The sequence below is a fragment of the Epinephelus moara genome, chromosome 10 (assembly GCF_006386435.1).
Source record: "Epinephelus moara isolate mb chromosome 10, YSFRI_EMoa_1.0, whole genome shotgun sequence".
NCBI classification, from domain to species: domain Eukaryota; kingdom Metazoa; phylum Chordata; class Actinopteri; order Perciformes; family Serranidae; genus Epinephelus; species Epinephelus moara.
The window spans coordinates 18,061,521-18,085,127 of NC_065515.1; the positions used below are offsets into that span (position 1 = coordinate 18,061,521).

General features: G+C 42.1%; 2 protein-coding genes across 3 annotated transcripts in view; one reads left to right on the plus strand and one right to left on the minus strand.

Moving 5' to 3' along the window:
- Positions 1-203: 203 nt before the first annotated feature.
- LOC126397311 (profilin-2-like) lies at positions 204-12,314 on the plus strand. 2 transcript variants are annotated; one of them, XM_050055993.1, is made up of 3 exons: positions 204-546; positions 4,116-4,308; positions 9,899-10,294. In XM_050055993.1, the coding sequence occupies exons 1-3, from the start codon at positions 418-420 to the stop codon at positions 9,994-9,996; spliced, it is 420 nt and encodes a 139-aa protein (XP_049911950.1). In that variant the 5' UTR covers positions 204-417; the 3' UTR covers positions 9,997-10,294. The 2 variants fall into 2 exon arrangements, with proteins under 2 accessions (XP_049911950.1, XP_049911949.1); XM_050055992.1 differs by lacking the exon at positions 9,899-10,294 and adding an exon at positions 10,333-12,314 and having other exon boundaries at positions 216-546.
- rnf13 (ring finger protein 13) overlaps positions 11,382-23,607 on the minus strand; it is a 65,290-nt gene continuing 53,064 nt past the window's right edge. The window contains exons 9-10 of the mRNA XM_050055991.1: positions 17,172-17,252; positions 11,382-15,778 (exon numbers count right to left, since the gene is read on the minus strand). Coding sequence (XP_049911948.1) covers positions 15,408-15,778; positions 17,172-17,252 — 452 coding nt within the window. The 3' untranslated portion in view covers positions 11,382-15,407. The remainder of the gene's footprint in view (positions 15,779-17,171; positions 17,253-23,607) is intronic.

Below are 23,607 nucleotides of genomic sequence, written 5' to 3' on the forward strand. Positions count from 1 at the left end.
AGATTTAAATCTGTGTAAATGTTCATTTTTACTGGGTTAACCTTTTAATAAATTCAAAAGCTGAAAACAAAAATCTGTTGTAGTGGAGAAAAAAATAGTCTGTCTTGCTTTTTGTCACGATATATCCATCCGCCGCGCAGTATATTATGCAATGAGGCAGCAGGGCGAACAACGACCTGGGCGGAGTGATTTAGTGAGGACTACACCCAAGCGCCTGCCCGATTGCAGCGGCTTCTCTTCGTTGCCTAGACCAGAAGAAAGCCGGGACGTGACGGAGCCGGGGGGGTTCTGCTTGCTGGAGGCCCGCTAAACCACCGATAAATACAGCTTCCTCACTGCTTCTTCGTCGCTGAAGAGACGTTTGTGACCTAACTTGACCCTTCGTCTTTTTTTCATCTTAGAACTAATTTCACAAACATGTCCTGGCAAAGCTACGTGGACAACCTGATGGCTGATGGCAGCTGCCAGGACGCGGCCATTGTTGGGTACACGGACGCCAAATACGTCTGGGCATCATTTGTCGGCGGTACCTTTGCCAACATAACGGTTAGTATACTCTGTGTGTCAGTATCTAGGGTTACACGGGAGGAAAATGTACATTTTGTGTGCCGGTGCGTTTGTCTGCATAGCCAGGCCTTGTTGAATGAGGATAAGGCGAGCAGTGTGTGGTACACATGGTATCCGGTGGTCACAATCAAGATGCATTGGCACGTATGCACCGTTGCTTTTCAGCCCGCAGCCAGTCTTTGTCGTTTTTGTCCTTTTAGTGGTACATTTGACAAACTTGGTATTCGCAACGTTCACATTATTTTGTTTTTAAAAATAGCTAGCGGACCAGCCGGAGATCGCCCAAGCCAGCGAATAACGGTACCGCGAACTCAAGCTAAAAGGGCTAACTTAGCAACGCTAGCAAGCTAGCTAGCTCTGACTAGCCGTGTTTGCTTGTGATACCGGTCAGATAAGATGAGCAAGTCGGACAAAGCATAACCAATTTTAAGATTTTATTTTATACCAGTGCTAAATAAAATCGCGTGTTTTTTTTCCTTTGAGCTGCACGGTGATGTAAAACTTAAGAATACAACACCGTCTACCAGCAGTATTGCCTAGCAGTGTAACATTAACATTGATTAGCAAAATACCGCTGGCGGTTAGCTCAAATCAGGCCGGTCATCCCCATTGGAAAATCATTAATGGCTAACGCTAATAGCGCAAAGTTAGCGGTGCTCACACGCGCTCTTGACGCGCTGGCGTGCCGTTAGTGTCTCCCGTTTTCCCGTATTCGGCTTCTGTGAATCACACTGCCGCTACCGCCCCTTATTTTCCAAGATGGCGGATACACTCCCAGTTTCTTATTCATTTTGCCCATGGAAGCTAATCGAGACGTTTCGGTTAACATTTGCGGCAGCGGTCCACATTTTTATACGGTAGATTTCTCACACTTGTAAATGATCTTACGTAGGCCTGAATATGTTAAAGCATTTATGTGAATCTAATTTGGCTAAACAATCGTCTCCGGTGCTTCCTCGAGCCTCCATTTTGTCTGTTAAATAAATTATTGGTCAGTGATTTAAATATTTGTGCAGGTGAATTCATAATGAGGCGTAATGCGAGTCAGACGACCGTTGGTCATTTTGACGAGCATGTTAGCTGTAAAATGATAACCCATGCTACAGAGAAGTGAACTATGAACGCATGTGCCGCTGTTACTGGGGAGTGTCCGCCCGGGCCACCGGGGCAGGGTAACGGTATCCTCTAAAGACTCAACTTTAATAAATGTGACATTATCGTGTTTCCTTGCCCGTGTTAAAAAGCACACGTGAAGCCACAGCTATTAGCTTGCTACCAGGGTTAGCCAGCCTGTTTTTTTTTCCCCAGACGTGCAGATTAAATGTGCTAACCAGAAGCGGCTGCAGGAACGCTGTAGGCTAAACCAGAATGTGTGAAATAGCGGTGCAGGTTTGCGGGAATAGAGCACCGGACAATGGGGAAAGGCGGTGAATGTGATTAGCTGACCGGGCCCTAAACATGTAGTTAGCCACCATGCTAACGCTATCCGAGCCTGTAGAAATCCTTTGAGTTTACCGTTTTTCTCCTGAAGGGTTTCGTGTGTGCCATGACTGTGCAGTTCTGGAGTTAAGGGGCGACGCCTTTTGTTCTGCAGTTTGGTTCATAGATTTAACCCGGTTTAATAAACGTGTTTCATAACGAAAGTGCGGTGAAATACATTTTTGCACATGTAAGCGGTAGCGGTCATAAAAACATGGAATATTAATAGTAGTCAGACCTTTTTTTTTCTTTTTCTCAGCAATATGTTTTTGTCAGCTGCAGTGGGCCTCTGAGATTTCAGGACCTGCCGGCTACAGTATAACGGAGTCAGCTGTGTCTTTCAACAGACCATGCACTTTTCCTCATCTGTGGGGGTTGGATATCCTTCTCAATACTTAAGTGCTAGCTCCTCTCTTGACCAACTTGGCACGGTTTATTTAAAAAAAAAAAAAAAAAAGCTTTACATTTCTCAACATTTGCAAAAACTCTTAGTCATGCTCAGTCTTGTTGACTATTTTTTAAATTATTGTGACTTGTTCCTTAATTTTTTTGCTTGTATAAGTTTAACTTTATGTACCAATTTGGGTAAGGTTATTGATAGCTCTGATATCAGCATAATTGCATTTGAGAAGTTTGGATTGTTTTGGTAAACTAAAGGCAATTTATCAAACCAAGGACTTGAGAAAATCATCAGCAATTAACATTACTCAATGATAACCTGAGCCCTTAATTTGGTTTGGTACATTTTTCTCCAAGAATTTAATCACTTAAATCTGCATTTGCAATTAGTGCCTATTTCTTTTACACAGAACCCTGTGATGTTCTAGTGTAAAAGAAGCCTTAATGAAAGTTATTTAGCTGCTGCACTAATGTAGTGTCAGAAACATGTGCAGCAGAGGACATGCTTTAAATCCCAGATTACCAGAATTGCATGCAACAAATACAAGGCGTGAAACATTGAAAGAAGGCCTGCAAGTAATATTCCTGTTTACTAGAGGCTTTCTGAAGCACCACTTTACTCCACATTTGTTCTGCAAGGATGTGATTTCAGTGAAATCCTCAGATACCTACAACCTCAAGACATAGTATTTTGCATTTTTTATCAGAGAGAAGCAAATATTTCCTCTATTTGTAGACTTGCACCCCAAAGTCATTCATGATCGAACCCCATAATCCATCCTCACAATGCTCATTTTCTGAATTTGAATCCAACATATACACTGCAGTCAAGGTTGTAAATTGGCACCAGCGACCAGCCAAATGCTGGTAAAATATGCAAGTGGCTGTGAGTGTGCTCACTCACTAGCCAAAAAGCTAGCTAGCTGGTAGATTGAGAAATCCACCAGTCACAGTGGCAGGTGAACAAAAAAGTTCATTTCCAAACCTGCAGTGCATGTCTTTTAAAACCTGCATGGTGTATAAAACCTATGATGGTGTATTGGCTCTTAATGTCTTTTAAAGCTACACTGGAGGGCTGCAGGTGAGTAGTTTTATGCTGTGTAGGAGTGTGGTGCTGTAGTGTCTATGGTGAGATTAACTGAGGGAGCTAGTTCTGTTTACCTGTAAGTGCACTTGACTGTCCATGTTTTCACACTGAGTTTTTAATAGTTAACTAAAATGAGACTTACCCCTTCTTCTGACCATCAATGTTCAAAATCTACAAAAACATGAGTATTGGTTCTCAACAGCATTAGAATTTTCTTTGGGTAAATATTGAAAAAAATCTACAATTTATTAAAGTATGCAAAACCCAGGGGGTGAACAGTCCTTATAATGGCACTGTAAGGCATTGCTGATAGAGGAAGCAGAAAACCAGGGGCTGAGAAGCAGAGGAATTAAACTGTTTATTTGTATAGCACTTAATCAGTCTCAAAAGGCTTCACAGCGCCCACACTATGGTGCAATAAATGAGAATTATGTTCAAGGAGAGCAATGGAAAAAAACACCTACAAATCACCACAAAGGAAAAACAGAAGACTCAAGAGTCTGTTTGTATTAATCAACACTTTGCATTTATGATTGACAGAGATGAACTGGACTTACTGTTGTTTTTTTTTGTTCCCCTTAAGCCTGAAGAAATCGACGTGTTAATAGGAAAGGACCGCGAGGGATTCTTCACAAGTGGGCTGACCTTAGGCAATAAAAAGTGCTCCGTAATCAGAGACAGCCTCACAGTTGACGGCGACTGGACAATGGACATCCGGACAAAGAGTCAAGGAGGAGAGCCAACATACAACGTTACTGTAGGCAGAGCCGGCAAAGGTGAGCACCGTGTTCAGTGTTGTTGTTAATCGCAAACATTTTAGTAGTGATCGTGGCAGCGTAGCCTGCTTTGATATAGTGCCTTTAGTTTAGTTACACTTATAAAACCTCTGTGTTGTCCATGCATGTGGGATAGATCTTGAATGCACCTTTCCTCAATATATGACGTACACAGGTGTTAAAATGTCTGTGAATCACAGGGTATTACCTGTGAATGTTATCTGATTATAATGGGGGAACAACTGGGTCCAAGATAAATGTAATCTGTAGGAATATGAAGTTTGTTTTAGAGCTAGGAGGCAAGTTCATATCACAAAGCTCATTGGGTCAAGGCAAAAGGGAAACTCCCTTAAAGTCTGGGTAAAGTACAAATAAATGTTTTCTGAGTTTGTCAAACTACTGAAAAATGTGTGTGAACTACGTAGCCAAATTTGAACAATAAAAAAACAAACTAGAATTTTTTTTTTTTTAAAAAAAGCAGTATTCTCTGCTCTGAAATGCTGTGGGCGTGTATGCTGCAGGCCAGTGTTGACAGTCTATATGGTGGCAACATTGATGTATTTCACCAAGGAGCCTAAGCAGTCAATGTGACCTTTGTGTGACAAAGTGAAAAAGCAGCATTCCGAGAAAGTCATTAATAACTTTAAGAAACCTTGCGTACAATAGTCATCAACTTTCATTTCCATTCTGTCTCTTTTTCTCTTCCCAAGAGAGAAAGTACTTCCCAAACATGCATTTTCATTAAAACTTTACTATTTAAAACTGAACTGAAAGTGAACCTTACTTATGCTCTCTTCAAAGCCAGACTCTGATACTGAGGTTTTTTAACGGAAATGCATGTTTGGGAAGCACTGGGCTTATACGGTACGAGTTGTGTGAGAGTTTGTAAACACATGTCTGTAGTTATAGCTTGAGTAATAGATTTACAAATGGTCATTTTGTGGATGAGGTATTCCTTTAATACAGGTTTCGATACACTAGGCCTGTATTCACTGTATTTGTCACAGCAGTCAAATTCAAGTGCTGAACAGCTGCAGTTTTCAGCCGGGAAAAGAGGCTTTGGATGTGAGTTGCTGGTCCAAGTTGCCTTATTGAAGTAACACCAGCAACTGTCCGACTAATGAGAATTTGGAAGGACAAGAGCACATCGACCAGAAATTTCAGCACTATAATACACACGGCCTGCAGGTATTAATAATAGCTAGCTAGCAGTGATGCACAGGTCAACCTACAACCCACGACTCCTGTGGGTTGACCCATGGGTGGGGTGTTTCAGGTACGCTTGTTGGATAATATAGTGGATTTTAGGTAGGCGGGTTATTAAGTGACAAAACAGTGTTCTAAGTTGATAACATATAGAAACATTGTGCAATAGTCCACCTTTTTCCCTCTGTCTCTTTCAGACACACACAGCAAATTGCTTTATCTTCAGCATTGCTGTGTTCAGGGTTTCCATTATCTGGTTTTTGACTAGGAAAACCTTTTGAAGTTTGACATTAAAATCTCTCCACTCATAATGCCCAGTAAAAATATTTCCCTCTGAGAATATGTAGACCTTACGGTGTCCTAAGACCAAGCAAGCATTTCTGTCACCAATGGATCTGTGAAATATGCACCTTAGTTATGTCAAGTTAACAAACCACTGCACCTGTCAGATGTGCACTCATGCAAACAAACCAAGTAGGATATCAGCTTGTGCTTGAGATCATAGTTAACATGTAATCACTGAAAAGAGAGGAGAGAACTTGCTTCCTTTGTACTTTTTGAACAGAACAATTTTATATTGTGATATTTACTGGAAACATCATAAAATATATCCAATAGCAAGTAGATTGTTATTAGCGATTGACATTACCAAAAACTTTAAGCTCTGATTTGTTGGTCGGGTTCAAGTGATTTAACGCAAATGTTTGAGGGTTGATGGGGCCGATTGGCTCTCATAATGGGCTGGGTTTGTGCAAGTTTAGTTGGTGTTCTAACTTGCGATTAAACAGGAAAATGACTGATGCTCTTGTGTTTTTAAAGCGCAGGCAAGGAGTTATAAGAATGGCTCCAGTGCATCATTGAGCCATGATTTTAGACCCGCCCAAAATACTTTGACACAAAAATGTTGGGAAAAACTTAACTCCACAATTCAGTACTATACAGTGTTTAGCAGTGTTGTCATGATACTAGACTTTCTAACTTTGATGCACCCTCAATGATATCAATATTCATTATAAATCAATTAATATTCTATACCACAGGGCATAAAATTGTACTAAAAGTAGTGTGTAGTAAACCTAAATAATGGAGCAAGAAAGCACAGCAGGTCCCAGTGTATCACTACCTGTAGAAAATGAGTATTGAAACCATTTCAAGCCTTCGGAATAAATATGTATTGATAAGTCAATATTTTTGACGCTATTTAAGCCTGTCACTTTTCCACAATTACCCAACATGTTTAATATGTTTAGAGGCAAATGTATGATTTGACTTTACCCAGACTTTAAACTGTGATAGTCTTCCATGCTAATAGTTTTGTCAATTATATCTGTTGCAGTTTAATATTTTGGATGATTTATGTTTCAGTAGCATTGGTAAGGAAGACTAGACCTCTTTGAGATGAACTAAAAACAGTCCTGAATAATTAATTACATATCTCTCACAGTTTCCCCTCTCTGGTGTCTTATATATATGTTGTCAAAGGGTATTTTATGTTTCCTTTCTTCTGACACATTAATTGCCCCTCTGACTTGATTCCATTAGTCCGGGTTTTCACCGAACTGCCATGCACTACAGCAAGATCTATGATAAAAGTTTAATTGCATTATATCCTTTGCAGAAATGGTTGCATAATTGAAATAGATGACATTTTAATCATATTGGGGTACTGTTCACCCCTAAACTTCAGTCAGATTAAAATTATATTAGTTGGCCACAAGTTGGATGCCTTTCAACCACAACAGCAGTGAAGCTGGCATGTCATTTGTGCAGCTCTGCATAGCTGAGACACTTCACCATGAAGGTCATGACTCACTCACAGATCTCTATTTGAAGGCTAATTTATTTAAAATGTGTAAAGCAAATATGTAAAAAAAAAAATTAACGTAATTTCTGGGCAGTCCTTGCACTTGAAAATTATGACCTGATATATAAGCTGTATGAAATATTTTGAGAATGAAAGCCATAGATGCCTATAGCTTAAAATACACTTAACTGTCAAGAGGGTAACACTTAATATTTTGAAGGAGGCAACAGCTCTTTACAACAGCAACGGTTAATTTGTTGTTACTAATTTTTGTTTGACACAAAGACCAGTTAAGTCCCTTTTTAGGGGCTTGCCTAAGAGTTGTGCCGGTTTTCATGTTTCCTGTATGGGCCCCGATGCCCTATCCTCCCACTATTCCCAGACATTACGAAAACTTGCAGGTAACAGGGCCCGATTCTCCACATACTGAGCCCACTTTAGTGGCTGGGATTTCCTAAGAACTCTCTGAACTGCATGTGTCTTCCCCTTTCCTGGTTAACACACTCCCTACCCTCAACAGTCTGAATCTGTTCCCCTGCTCACATGCTTCCACTCTGTTTCTGGTAAAATACTTACTCAGGCACTTCAGGGCTCTTACATGTATTGAGGAGAGGTACCACAAGCATGCTGCTGTATCTGCATGTGTGCCGCATTAGACATGGTTGTTAGTATCCAGTAGAAGCTTCACTTTCCTTTTCTTTGCTGCTGGCATGGTGTGGATTAATTACAGGTGAAACAAAGACTAGTCTCCAAGTGGAGTGCAGTAAACTTGGAAGAACCGAGAGGGAGATGAACACCAAGCCAATTGAGTTAGTATCGCATCCAAACAATACCTGGTGTCTTGTTGAGCTAAAATTGGAAAGAAGCTGATTTGGCAGCCACGTGGGTGTGTATTCTTAAACACATTCATGCAAAAGTAAATTCAATGCACAACTGCTTTTCCTTTTAAAAGCAGCAAAGTATATTCAGGCTAGGGCTGAACGATATTCTAAAAAAATATGGCGATTATTGATGATGCAAGTATTTCTGGGGTCTGTTCCCTTATGTTTGGAATAGGGATGTCAGTTTTGGTTAATTATGCTTTGGTTAGTCGGACACCCATTACCTGGGATGTGACAGGTTAATTTTCAAAGTGGGGCTTTCCTTTTAGTCCAGCGCTTCATTGACTGAGTCAGCTTTAGCGCCACATTTCAAAGTGCCATCCATGTACATGTTGTACAATTTTAATGTTTTGTGATGTAAATGTCTCACCTTGTTTTTGTTGTTGGCTTTGCCATCAGGCAGGCAGCTAGCCACGTTAACATGTGGAAACGTAGTGCCCACTGCTCACCGTTGAAGTCTCCATTGGTCAGCTAGCCACTTTGAGCGATTACCACTGGTAACGGTGTCCCAACCCATGGTGGGTGGTGTAACATTGTTGCTGCAGAAACATTGTGCCCAACCTCTGGTCTCCCCCCAGGTCGCCCTGGTTAGTGTGTGGATTAATTCTGAGTTGTAAATCTTCTTTGACATTGATGTTGGCACCAGTAGCCATGCTGATGCTGCTAACCGTGCTCACTAGGGTGACTTGGGGGGAGACCGGACAGTGGGCACAATGTTTTTGTGGCAATGCTGTCCCGTCAAATGAGTGGTGTGGCTAATACACTCCCACTCGTGAGCAATACAGAGCAGCGGCAGCTAGCTAACCAGTGTAGCATGAACATCTTATTAGCTTTTGTTGTGATACAGTTTAGTTCTAGTGCTACCACTGAACTGAAGAGTAGCAAAATTAACCAGTAGGCCAACATGCGTTAAAAAAAAAAACAATCCCAGGAGGTTAACTGATTGATGGTTAACCATTGACATCGTTAGTCTGGAATATGATTTGTAGGCCCAGGCATCTGTGTAGCACAACAGTGGCTTATTTATAATGGTATGTTGTAACACATTTTACTTTTTGTAGCCCCTGAGATTTGGATGTTGCACTTAGCTGTGTTGCAGTTTCCATTAATTGTTCAGCCCTAATTCAGGCATTGGCACTGAGATGCAGTGATGCCTGCCTAAACATGACCTTTATAAAAATGTGGATAGCATAACTCAATTAGGCATACTTTCAAATTGAGACTTGGTTTGGCACCAATCCAATGCTGATCCTTACCATGAGGCCAGAGCATGATCATGTGGAAAACTGGTTCCTTTTTAATCACCAGGTCATGACAACTCTCACATTGCTTTCACTCTCAATGTAAGTCACCAGACGTTAAAGAGAAGTAAACACTGGAGCAATGACTTGGTCATCACAAGTTTATAGACTGACCAGCAGCTTTGCATGCGTCCTCTACATTTATTCTCCCGCTGTACTCACTCTGTCCTGTAATGTGTGATGTCTTTGTTGTTTCACCACCAGCAGCACTGATAAGAAAATGAATGTTTAGGCTCAACACAGCCTTCAGACCAAAGCGCCGCTATGGTTTTTGTGCCATTGTCCTCCTCTGTAGCTGTCTTGTCTGCCTGCTGCTTTTGGCTCTGTGCTCCTCTCTTTTCACTTGTGTGATCTCCGCACCTTCTCTAAATGTCCCTTCTCTGTCTCTTTTCTTTCAGTCTTGGTCTTGGTAATGGGCAAAGAAGGGGTCCATGGAGGCGGATTGAATAAGAAGGCATACTCGATGGCAAAATACTTGAGGGATTCAGGGTTTTAGTTTAGTTTTGACGTAGCTTATGCGGTGTAGTTGAGGGAGAGAAAAAGAAAACAAATGAAAAGGAAAACAAAAATCATAAAACACTGAAAAATGGACCAAAAAAATAACCCCCCAAATTACTGTCAAGCCCATGTTTCCCCTCAAACAGTCCCATTAAACAAAATCCCAGCATCATTTCTATCAAAGCGCAGGGTTCAGGCTCTGTCCTCAACAATGTAGCCCCACATTTAGCAAGGCGGCAATAAAAAAATTTAAAAGTATATTATTTATTTTCCAGTCCTGCTATCACCATGTCTGTTCATTTATTTTGTTGTTTTTTTTCCTTGTGTACTCCAGCATTGGTTTTTGTCATGGGGAAGGAAGGTGTCCATGGAGGGCAGCTCAACAAGAAAGCATTTCAGATGGCTGAATACCTGAGGAAGTCCGGATACTAAAGCAGCCTGTACCCAGCCACCTAGCAGCTCACCCTTACCACCCTGTTGCATTTCACACTACTTCCAGTCCTAGTTGGTAGTTACTTTTTTTTTTTTTTTTTCTTTCTCTGCCTTCTCTCCTCCCCATTTGTTATCCCATATTTTGTTATCCTCTCCCTTCAACACACTTGCGCTGTGTACTCTTACCCCCTTAAGCACTATAAGTTGATCCATAGCAAAGACGAGCATGTTGCTAACAGGATGTCATGACAAATCTGTACTTAACCAAGACCAGCAAAACAAAACAAAAAAAATCTGGCCAAACACTCGGACAATGAAAGCTCTAGCGTCAATTTGAAGTAGATATTTCTTTTTCTTTCTGTCATAGTGCCCATTACTTAATCCCTCCCGAACCGATCATACACACTCCCTCCCTGAGCAGCCGATGCCTTTGGAGCACTTGAGCGGTAACCAAGCTCGTCATGTCTTCCTCTTTAATTTCCCCCGTCATGTCCGGGAGGGCAGACTGCGTGCATATGGCAGTCCACTGTTTCTGTCTCACGCCCACACACTACTGCCCACCCTCCCCCTCCTTCTCGCACTTCCTCCTGCCAAAATGTTTAGTTCCTCCCCCTTACCCTGTTTCCCCATCCTGTTTGCCCAAAACAGGTGACAGTACAAACCTCACAGGAGATTCTCCTCTTCATCAAACACTCAACCAACCAGTCCCCTAACCCCCTCTCCTTTCAGATCCACTACTTTGTCCTGAATACATTTTCTAAAAGGGGGGAAGGTGTGTTTGGGGGGTGCTCAGATGGGCTCAGGATTCGCAAGCGTTGGTGTCGTCCAGATGCTGGTAGCCTCTCCTCCCGCCACTCACTCCCCCGACTACACGAAAACCCCATGGACATTCCACAGTAACAATGGCTCAGGCACTTAATACTGTTTTTGTTTGCCAGCTCCTGTAATATATTTTCTTTTCTTTTTTTTTTCTTTTCTTTTTTTTTGAAAGGCTGCCATTTTTGGACAGTAGATATCCCAGCATATAACCATCTGGAGCGTGTCCAGTTTAATTTTTTTTTTCTTTTTATAGGACCAAGTGTAGTCGAAGCTCGGGTGTTTATACAATTGCTCTAAAACATGTGAAGGATGACCGCTAACTTTTTTGATGAAGGAAAACGCTAACCAGACAGTAACACTTATCATGGTTAAAAAAATATGAAGCTACAGGGGAGGTAAGGGTGGGAGTATTTGAAGAAAATTCTCACTTCATTGTTTTTTTTTTTTTCTTTTCTTTTATTGTTTAGAAAAGAAACGACTGCATTTGTACAAACCCATGCTGTGTTGACAACTACAAAACTGTGGAATAAATTGCCTTTTACTCTATAGTCAGCTGAGCTCTGGGGTATCACATGGTCTGTCCACGCTCAGTACTGCTAACTGTAACGTCCAACTGAAAAAAAAAACACTTACAAAAGTAGAAATGACACTCAATGGGAGATGGGATTGGTTGGAACAAAGACGCTTCTGGTTGTCTTGTTGAAACTTAACTGCAGAACCTGTGTATCCTGTGCCATAAATATAGAGAGATCTGTTGCTGTTGTAAGATGGATTTTACCCACTGTCCACTAAAGAGTCATTTCATTGGCACTTTTTTTTTCTTTTTTTTAGCTTCAGCTCCACTGTTTAGGCCTTGTGGGATATGTGTACTCATAAAAAAAAAACCTGTTTCAAGTCCTGTTTGCTGATTTATGTTCATTTCCTTTTTCCTCACCACTTTTTTTTCTTACATCTGGGATACAGTCTCTTTAATGCATCTGATTTCATATGCATAAACCAAGAAATGCCATAAATTGATTTATCACCTTGTTTACAGACAGATCAAATAAATTTATTCCAACCAGATCAATGTTTGCTGTCCTTTATCACACTGAACGCTGCCTCTCTTTCAAAGGAATATTTTGCCAAGAGTCAGATGAGAATATGGATACCATACTTGTGTATGTTCGCTGAACATGAAGCTGCAGCCGGTTAGCTTAGCACAAACTGCTCGCCTGGCTCTTTCCAAAAAGCCAACAGCAAGTCTTCTCACGACGTGGATTAAGGCTTCTTATCAAACTAAAGACAAAATGTTAAAGTTTCTCAAAACTGGATCACCAACGAGTTTGCATGAGTAATAATTTGAGCCATCTGAAGGTTTACAGAGCAGTGCAGTTTCTCAGCCCCGTCAGTAATCCTGTTTAACGAGACAGGCCTCAGGACAAAAACTTATTATTCCCAAAGTCACATTTATTTATTTATAGCTGATTTGAGTCATAGAACAAAGAACACTACAAACTATTTCAGTTTGTGAGCTGTTTAATGTCAAGACTGAACTTTAAAGCTCAATTTACAAACACCCTTATATCAATCTCAACCTGAGGGGTTTTCAAGTAGCTGTTCTGAAGCTATCAATCATCTCAACTTTAAAAGCCTGCATAGACAGAATCTTCATAAGAAAAATGGTAATTTGAACATCTGCATTCCCATGGCAACCGGGCAAACCATCTGCGTTCCTGTCAACCTTGACACTTAAAAAATAGTGAGGATTTGGAAACTAAAGTGGAGGGTCTGGGGGTACTCCACACTTTGTTTCCTGCACTTAAAATTAAATGAAAATTAAGGACACTAACGTAATTTTAAGTACTTTTAATCATACTTTGGATTCTCAGGAAAGATTTCACCCTTCTGGCATAAACTAATAGTTGCAACCTCCATGCTGAATGGAAAAATCAACGTAGTTTATACAAAATGTGTGCCTTTTATAAAAATGTTTCCTCAAGGAATGAGAATTATTCTTCCCAGGATGTCTAAAATTTGCTTGAGTATATCTGTCTCTTAGTCCCCAGCATGTGAGAGATGGAGAGCACAAAGTGCCATCAGCTATCTTCCGGGCCATGTGAAAATAAGCGTAGATTTTGGGGGTGGACACGGGGACATCTCCCCCTCAATATTTAGAATATGCATTTGTCCCAACCCCCTTCTTACCACATTAAAAACATTAAAAGTAGCAGAGGACTTTCACTCTGACAAAATTAAAGTAATTTACACCAAAAATTGTTGCAGAAAATGCACAAAATGGAGCATTAAAAAAAAAATCACCAAAATGCGGAAGATCCCCAGCCCCCCATTTCAAATGTTTCCCTCTCAGTATTGAAACAGACATACCTTGTCATGCTAGGAAACTTTTTAGAGGCTATTTTTAACTGTATTTTTGGGTGAAAAAAAGGACAGAGTTGCAGGCTTGGGTTATACGTGCGAGAAATTGTGACCCTGGGAGGAAACCTTGAGAGGGCAGTGAAAATCGGGAGAGCTGGCAAGTGTAACAATCTGCTGATTTAGGATCATGTGATATTGAAAGTTCCAGAAAATCTACTGAACAGACCCTGAGGTGAGACTGCTTCATCAACTGTTAGCATTTATTATTGAGTCTATCATTTTAATTATGTTGTAGAGTGTTAAATGAAAGAATAGGAAATTGAGAAATAGTAAATGACGTGACAGAGGTTCCTGTCAGACACTCACCAGGGAGGTTGTGGTCCATGGGTGGCACTTAAAACCCTCCGCCCTCACCGGAAAACCCTCATCTTGGGGTAAAATTGCACTCTTGAACAGAGAAATTAGTGACAGAAATGTAGAGGCCCCGTAATTTCCACTTACTAATGAGCCATGCCAACTAATACAGGCTGATTTGTATCAGATAATCAGCTCATTACACTGCTCAGGTTTACTGGAGTTTTCTTGTTAAGGCCTCAGATGAACGCTGCGGCTACATGTTGAGACAAAATGTGCTGACACAAGGCTATTTTACATCACATTATCAGTGTCATGAAAACAGTAAATTTTAATTATTCACCATGAAAATTTTCCTCGTCAAGTGTCATTTTATTGAAGTGAATTCATATTGAGAAGAGACATACATGAGCAGGAAAACACTAACAAGACAAAATACATCAACTGAAAAAGGCAACAGGTTTAATGAACAAAAAAAAAATCAAGCCATGTTATGAAAACAAAAGATTATTTACTATAAACTGTATTAAAATGAGATAAGGTCAGTTAAATGTGTATTACAAGGCCCATCAACCAATAACTGCGTGTGTTAAATGGAGTGACAGGTCCGGAGCAGCCGAAAGAAGTTTACCACAGGCAGCGTGGACATCGTTTCCACTCGAGTGTCCCTCCACGCTTTTCACGTGGCGTCACATGTAGAGCACATTCTTCGCTTTCGAATGTGATTCTCAAACTGGTTTGGCTTGAGTTTGTCTTAGTGTGAACCGTTGTAACAGATAAACCATGGCACAAGACACAGACAGGAGTGCCTAGGCTCCTGCGTACATCAGGCTAGAAAATAAATTGGCAAAACCATATTGCTGTGGCTTTAAATGTTTCTATACTTGCTGAATGTTAGTTTCATTTTTACAAAAAGGGTGCTGCATAGGAGTGTCAGTGTAGCGCAGACATCTATGTACAGTCATGAAACGTCCTTGTCGTCTGGAACATGTAGGATAGGAGATACTCAAAGGTAAAGAAGAAGTAACTTAATGTGATTTATACTTTTATATATACACAGTACTTTTACTGAACAAGTGTGATCTTGTGTCTGGGACTTTTCCAGTCATGTATCATCCTTTTATTAGGACTAAATAGAGTACAGTATAAAAGCCTACTGTACGTCAGTGTCGCTAATCCAGTCAAATCAGCCGTCGGCCCCCAAGATATGCTACTGACGCTCTGTCACACAGTTGGAAATCAGCACTTTCGCCATAAATCATGTTAAAAATAAAACTTAAGATTTGTTTTTTAACTTGTAAAGAGGATACATTACAACGTCTTGTAAGCAGTGACAGAAAAACTTTAAAGATGAATCTGTTTTCGTGACCCCCCCTCCCCCAACGAAAGTCTCTGCAGCTGTGAGGTCGGGGAGGGCGGGGATTCAGCGACCAACCGGCAGTCAAGTCAAGCTCGGGGCAGGTCGTGCTCGTGGCCTTCAGAGCAGGGCTGCTGCATCTGCACCACCACAGTCTCCACGGTGACCTCCTCCTCGCTGTCGCTGCTGTCCAGCTCGTCGTCCTCGTAGTCGGAGGACTCCTGGTCCTGCTCCGAGCGCGACGCTCCCGACATGGTGCCAAAGGAGTGGGCGCTGGTGGAGGCCAGGGAGCGCAGCAGTGGGGTGCTCTCCGACGCCTCCTCGTTCTCGTCGGGGCCGCTCTCCCCTTCATCCGAGTCAGAGTCGGAGTCGCCGTGCGAGGGTACCACTTTCTGCTTGCACACCGGACAGGTCTTCTTAGTTTTGGTCAGCCAGGGGTCCACACACTTACTGTGGTAGGCTGCGGACAACAGAGGTAATTCGTTAATCATTCTGTTTACGCTTGAACAGACACCATGTTTTCTCATACTTGAAGGATAAATCCAGGCATTCATTTTTCTTATTGTCAACAGATTCAATGGAAAGACCAAAACTAACATTGTTTAAACAGCGTGCAGTGACTGTGCTGCGTAATTCTGTTTAAAAGGTACGATAAGGGAATGGGGGGACAGAGTTGTCTTGCCTATCAGGTGGCAGCGGAGGTAGTAACAATGGCAAATCAACATCTGCGTAAAAGGGGCAACCGGAAGAACAGGACGAGTGTAATGTTTTAAAGACGTGTTATGTTTGCGACCTACCACTGGGAGATTTTAAAAGCAGTTAGCAGCTAACTCAAAGAAGAAGAACAGCAACTAAAAATGTCTGTAACCTGGGGAGAGAACAGGGGCCGGAAGCTCCTTACTCTCTAAGCAGAGGGCGAGATCAGCCGCCATATAGCAGGGATGGTAAATGATTGTTCACGTCATTTAAAAAGCGCTGCTGACACGTATGTTATATGTCACACTAGAAGTCTACGCTGTAGTGTAACACGTTATGCTCATCACGCCTCGTTTGCTTCCAGAAGGCCAGCATGTTGTCTACAATCATCAGGCCCCCAGGAATACTGCTAAACCAAGCTTCCGATTTTTTTCCTAGTGGCCACTGGCGGTATTGCAGCAAAAAAAATCCCCAGAGGCCCAAAAGCATTTTACCCATAGGCCTTCATTCTAAAAGAGACATCCTGTAAAACTGTTGACAGGACACCTTGGACTGCAAACAAGGTCAATTATGACTTGTTTATTATGAATTATGATCCTTGGACATTTTGTATTTGCAAAACATTCCTTAAGCTGAGAAAAGCGATGTAAAAATCTGTGACATCGCCACAATGTAAAAGCCAATGAGCTGATCGGGAACTCGCGGGTGGAGCCAATGGGAGAAACACTACTGTGGAGATAAACACACAAGCTTGTAGGGCTGCCCCCTACTAAGAATTTTCCTAGTCGTCCAAAAGTTGTCATTTACGGGCCATTAGTCAACTAGTTGCCCGCATGTTTACGATATTAATGTAATTATTAAATTACATATTTTGGGCGGGGCAACACAATGGAACACAAATACATATTAGTGACCTTTGTTTTTTCGCTTCATTAGGAAGATATGGGCTTGTTAGTTTTGGTCTTTTCATGGGATTTGTTGACAAAAACAAAACATATGTTTATAAGGAATATGAGAGAACAGGAGTGATGAGGGGGAAAGTAAGTTTGGATTTTATAAACCAAGAAGGCTTCACATCCTAAAATAAGATTTCATGTAAAGCATTTTATTTTGTGTTACATTCCTAAGACAAGTTAATGGTTCATGTTAAAACTCACCGTGAGAACACGGAAGGACTCGGAGTTTGTCACCTTCTTCATATTCGTCCAGGCAGATGGCGCACACATCATAGTTGTCCCCTGTGTACAAAGAGACGAGACATAAATCCTCTGACTGCTTTAAACTGAACACATTTTACGTATTGGCTGGTGGACGTGCATTGTTGTCAGATGTGACGCAGGTTTGGGAAACAGGGTGTGAGTGTGTGTTCAGTTTATTACTAGTGCACTAAGATTAATTGTTTTTCATGTTTTCCTGAAGGTCACTGACGTCAGGGGGGTCCATGACGTGTTTGGCAATTAGGAACTCCCGCTGCTTCACGACCCTAATTTCCTTCATTTCCCTAAATTGTGTCACTTTTCCAAATATGTCCCGGTATCCACCCGTCCAATCCCCGGCCTGCAGGGAGAATCACTGCTAAACCACCAGCGCTGCATTTTTCTGACGTTACAGGAGGTGCAAAGTCTCTCTGTGCACTAAAAGCTCAGGAATTTATCAACGCACTCCCTTTCAAATTCCACAGCGTTCTTCTCATTTTCCTTCCCTTCCTTTTCTCTGCCGGGGCTGCAGGGAGGGAGGGAGGGGGGGAGCAGGGCTCTGGGTCGGTGTGTTTATGTAAGCTCTAAATGAGCATGTTTTCCCCGACTGGGCTCTCTGTGTCCGTGCCAAGGCTGCATGTGACCGTATAAGGATGGGGAGTCACATCGACCAGGGCCCCCCTCCTCCTCCTCCTTCTCCTCCTCTTCCTTTGCTCTCTGAGCGTCAGCAACTTCAACTCAAGGCAGTATTTTCAGCTCTGCTCCCTCTTCCTCTTCACACTTATAACTCTGGTTCTTCCTCTCCAAAACTTCAACCTCACTATCATCCCCAACACTTGTCCTTTCTTTTAACATAATCCCAAGCAAGCCTCCATCTTTTCCTCTCTTCCTCACTCTCCCAGGCCGGTGCTGGACGGCCGGGGTTGAGGGAGAGGGAAGGTTTGTGCAGGCTTGGATCCAGCGTACACTCAGGAAATGCTGAACTGTGGCACTGAGCTATTCTAAGTGAAGCAGAGAGAAAAGGTTCAGTGGCTTTCTGAACTCAGAGACGGCTCTGAGGAGATAATGAACAAGGCTCTATTGTTGTCTTTTTAAAACTTGGTGATGCAGCAGCATCACTAAAATGAATTAATACAAGGGCGGGAAACACCGGCGGTCACATGATCGGACAACAAACCCGCAGGTTGGCAAAAGGTTATCAGCCCCGCAATTTGTAATAAACAGCCATCACAGTTCACTGACCAACTTCACGGTTAAACTTTGCCTTACAGCCTTTACACATGTGAGCACATTACAGAACTACACATAACACACCTACATCCTGTCGTCAACACCTACGTGAGCTGCTCCCCCATCCTCTCGTATCCCCTCTCTCTCATCCTCTCAGAAAATGACTGAACTGACTCTTTATAAAGTCGTCTCCTCCTCTCCTCATGTGCTACCGCGGCTCATTTTGTTATGTTGCATTGCTCATGGACAAACTGAAACTTACACTGTACTTGACACATTTACTCTAAAGTCCTCCTCTGCTCTGATCACTAACGTCTTCCTGCTCAGAGTGCGAGCACCATCACTCTCTCTGTCGCTCAACCACATGCACACAACACACTGAGGCGCTACAGGACGGTTGCCTGCCAACAGCCTGTAACTGGTCCAAAAGTCTGATCATTCCAAAATAATGCTTTCACACTACAAATGAACCGGACTATGGTTCAGTTTGATTCAGACCGAGACCACCTCTTTGCATCAGACCAAGGTTTGGCTGTATGAGCTGGGGGAAGGTTTCAAACCTGTTTTGGATCAAACTGAAAAGTCGGAAAGTCTGGACCAAACGCGGCAGGTGTGAAAGGGCTCTTAGTGTTCTTGCGGTTTTGTTGTGAAAAGCTTCAGGTTTGGGTTTAGATCTTTTCAAATGTCATTGATACAAAAAAATCTCTCTTTTGTCTCTGACTGTGCAAATCATCGCCACCCATTTGTGAAATGAGTCGCAAGAAGATGCACATTGTCCAGTGGAAAGAGCGAAAGAAAAAGAGTGTAGCTAATGCGTTACATTAGCCTGGCGAGCTAACACCTGGTCACAACTTTGGAGGTACTCTTTATTTTCAGATCTTAAAGACATGGGTAAATGGTAAATAGAATGCACTTATACAGCGCTTTTCTAGTCTACTGCTTTTACACTACATGTCACATTCACCCATTCACACACGGTCACACACTGGTGGCCATACATGCCGCTTGCAACTCAGTAACTATTCACACGCTCTCACACACTGATGGAACAGCCATTGGGAGCTATTTGGGGTTCGGTGTCTTGCCCAAGGATGCTTCGACACGTGGAGGAGCTGAGGATTGAACGGCCGGTCTTCCGAATGGTGGACGACCCACTGTCAATGGTATGAGCGGAGTTCATTTGGCAACTGACTTTGTTGGTCCACTAACTTAATACTTAACCCACAAAATGACCAATTGTAAATCAGTTAGTCATGTCCTGTTACCTTAAATTTGTGAAGAACGCTTTGTTTTTCTCGCATGCCTCCAAGGAAAGCTGCCAACATATTGATTTGTTGATTGATTGGGGACCACATTTAACAACAGACAAAAAAATACAAGACATCTCTTTACAAACTCTCACTTTGGAGGCTTGTGAGAAAAACGAGGTTTTCGTCATGATTCCAAGGTAACACAGCACGTCTAATTGATTTACAAGTGGTCATTTTGTGGGTGAAGTACTCCTTTAAAGTTTAGTGGTTTAAATTAATCTGACTAAACTGTTGGCTTGTTTACAATTTGATCATCTGACAGCTTGTGTCTTTATTTGTCCAGTTGTAGCGATGGTACCATGTGCCCAGATTTCAGCAATGTCTTTGCTGAGTACAATGCTATCATAACTGATTAAATCATGGCCAAAGCTACATAAATTACTAGAGTAGTAATAAGCCTGAATTATCCTTTAACTCTTAACTCCACATAGTTATTTTTAAATACAGTAAAAAGAATTAAACTCTAAAGCCTGTGAGATGACTCAAAGCAGCCCAGGACTCTGTCCAGTGAGTGAGCGTTCTGCAGCAGAACATAATTCACAGCCTGATCCACTCATCCCCCCTCACGGAACAAATTACACCACTCCTGCTGATCAAAGAGCCCGCTGTGGACGTTACCCACTCCTCATGTCTAGGCGCTCCCACCAGGAATCAGCTTCAGTAATGTCATTACTGTGACCTGCACATGTGAGCTGAGATTCGTGAGTCTCACAGGTACAGTACGTGTGTCCAGAGCAAGTGTTGCAAGAGAAAAATGCAATAACAATAAAATGTTTTAGAGAGAATTAGGCAAATTTTAAAAACATGTATTAATTAAGGTTGTGTAAGCAATTCTGGAGGATGACATTTGATTGTTGAGTCTCATTCCAAGGTCGTCAAATACAGATGTTTTGGGTTGGTATTCAGACCAAACCATCAATCAAAAGCGTCCATGTTTGATGAGCTGGGAATAAACTGTCTTTCTCTACAATCACCTGCTCCACCTTTAAATAAATGCTCAGCAACACCAAGACATGTGAAAAACAACTAAATAAAACCATTCTTACCAAAGTGTTTGCTGAGGTGACAGACACAAGTCTTAATATATTGTGTGTTTTCAGTTGAGTCAGCTTTGAATTTGGCCGATCCAAAACATCTAGTTCAAGATTTTGGCAATGTGCACACTTTTCAATTGCTGGGAATCCCTTACATTTACGTTTTGGGGCCAGTAGCACATCTTAAAAGGACTCTTGAGCCAGTGCAGCTCTTCTCCCCTCTATTTTTCATTAATCGGTTCGCCTGCCAGCATTCCTGGCTCTCAGAGGAACCACGCTGTCCTACTGAACTTCAGATGAGCAGCGAATGTGCGTAGCAGAACGAGAGCGAGCGAGCGGATGAAAGAGAGGGTGACAGAATAACCGAGTTAGAAAAAAAAAAAAAAAAAAAAAAAGAAGCCTCTGCACGGTTCGACACTGGTTGAGCCAACCAGACAAGGGCAACTGGCACTGAGGCCAGTGAACTGAGAGACAGAGAGAGCTCCTCTGTACTGACATCAACATGCCTCACACACCGATGGCTGAGACACTGCAGCTGCTCTGTTCAGAGTGTGTGTGTGTGTGTGTGTGTGCGCTCAGCTCCCTGCCTATGGTTTGGAAGCGGAAAGCCGTGGAGGGGAGGGGTGATGTGACTCATCATACGCAAGGAGGGATCAGACTGGATGTCAGGGGTCAGAGGGAGAGTCCAGCCTCTCTCAGTCTAATGAAGGGTCTAAAACAATCCCCCCCCCTCATTTCCTCAACCAGTTTACAGTTAACTATGAGCCTGTGTGTCGTCAGTTTCTGGCTTTGACGTCTGTTAGACGACGGTTGCTGGTGAAACTCGCCACCCAGAGGGCCAAAACTCACTGTCAAACGTCAGGCTTTCAGCCTAAGTGGGGATGACGCAAGGCTCTGCAATAAAACCAGAGCGCAAGTCAAGCTAATGGCAGAGCGACGCTGCACGCTGACAGCTGTGGCAGCTGGTATTACATAATCCTGTACATTGACATAGATCTTATGTTGCATGCTGCTGCTCAGACTGGTATTGTGCACTAATTACACGGGTACCATGGTTTTCATTAAGGCATTGTGCACCGTCCATACAGACACCCTTTGTGTCAGCTGCTATTCATTTCAGCCTGTGCACTCCCTTTTCCATACGTGCAGGTCTGACATTATCCAATGCCTACCAAATCTATACATGAATTGTCAGGTGGCTAAATATAATAAAAAAAACATCACCAGCGAATATTAAAGGTATAAATGTAACAGCAACAGCAGCAACAAGAAACATGTGAAAAGGATGTGAAAAAACAACTCGACAGGAGCACGTCTGACAAAGTGTTTGCAGAGTGAATAGATAGATGTCGGAGTGTGCCAGTCTGAGCTCCTCTGCCAGAGATGGTAGATGGTGGGCTGATACACTCATCAGCAGAAAGGCATCCTGCCAGCACAGCAACGGCTGAGGCTGTGGCTGATCAGCTGGTTAACATCTTCCCGAGGTGACTTCACTTACCCAGAAAAGACTTCGCACCATGCTGCATCTATAAACTCTCCTGCCTCTGAAACGAACCAGTGCAGTACAGTGGTATCTGAATAACAGACTGTAAAGAGAGGCACTGAAGTGGTCTCTGTAAGGCCGCTTATTGGTTTATAATGGGAAGTTTTGATGCATGGATTTAGGTTTACCCACTGCTGCCATAGGGGTTGATACTCTTTGCCGATATCCGATATGCCAACATGTAACAACTCATTTGACTGATACCAAGGTTGATATATACACTTTTTTCCCTACCTAATTTTAGTGATCATGAAGTCCCTTCTGTAGTGGAATTAATATCATATTATGCAGCATACTCTTAATGTGATGGCCCAAAACAGGAAAAAGCATGTTGGTCTATTCCATTTAATTCTGAAGTCAATATCAGCCGATACAGACGATGTGCAGACGTTATCGTACATCCCAAAAAAATATATAATAAACATAATAAACTGATGCTACAGAGGGAGATAATGAGAAAGCAAAGTCTGCTGAAGCAAAGCCATGATGTCACCTCAGGCAAATGACTACAGCACCCTTCAACAAGCTAATGACCCAGAGGCAGAGTTGGACACCTATATCAGAGCGCTCAGTTCAACGTCTGCCCGGTTAGCATGAGCTAACACTGCAGTAGCGGCTAACATCCAACTAGGGTTGCAACTGTATGAATAAAAACAGGATTTTTTTAGCTGAACAAATACTTCATTTTAACTGGAACCATTTTTTTAAATGGAGGAATGTGTAAAAAAGTCTGACAAGAAGTCATGAAGGAGAAGAATTTTTTCCGTCTGGTTGCATTTTTTTTAAATACAGTAGACAAGCAAATGTACACAGTAATTTTCAAACCAAGATATATGGTTTTACGGTATACCGCTGCAACCCTACATCCAACACAGAGCCGTTTAACGGTCCCAACAAACTCACACCGAGACTAGAGTGGCTTGACCCGTCAGGTAATGTTAGCTGTTTGATGCAAGCAGTTAGCCCAGTCACTGTGTGGGTCATGTGGACTTATGTTGAGCTCACACTCCCGCAGTAGTAGTATCATTATAAAAAGAGACAGAAAGTAAATATCAAATATTTCAAATATCAAAAAGAAAATGTTATGTTACCTCTCCCCCTACTTGTCGTTTTATCGGTAATGATCGGTTAACGGTCACAATTTTTTTTAAATTATAATCCCTACGTTTAAATTGAGCAATATAGACAGACATGAGAAAAAGTGAAATAAACTATTTAAGTTCACTGCCACTAAAAATGTTTTGTCACTGTATTTCAAGAGAAGTTAGGAGTCTCCTCTG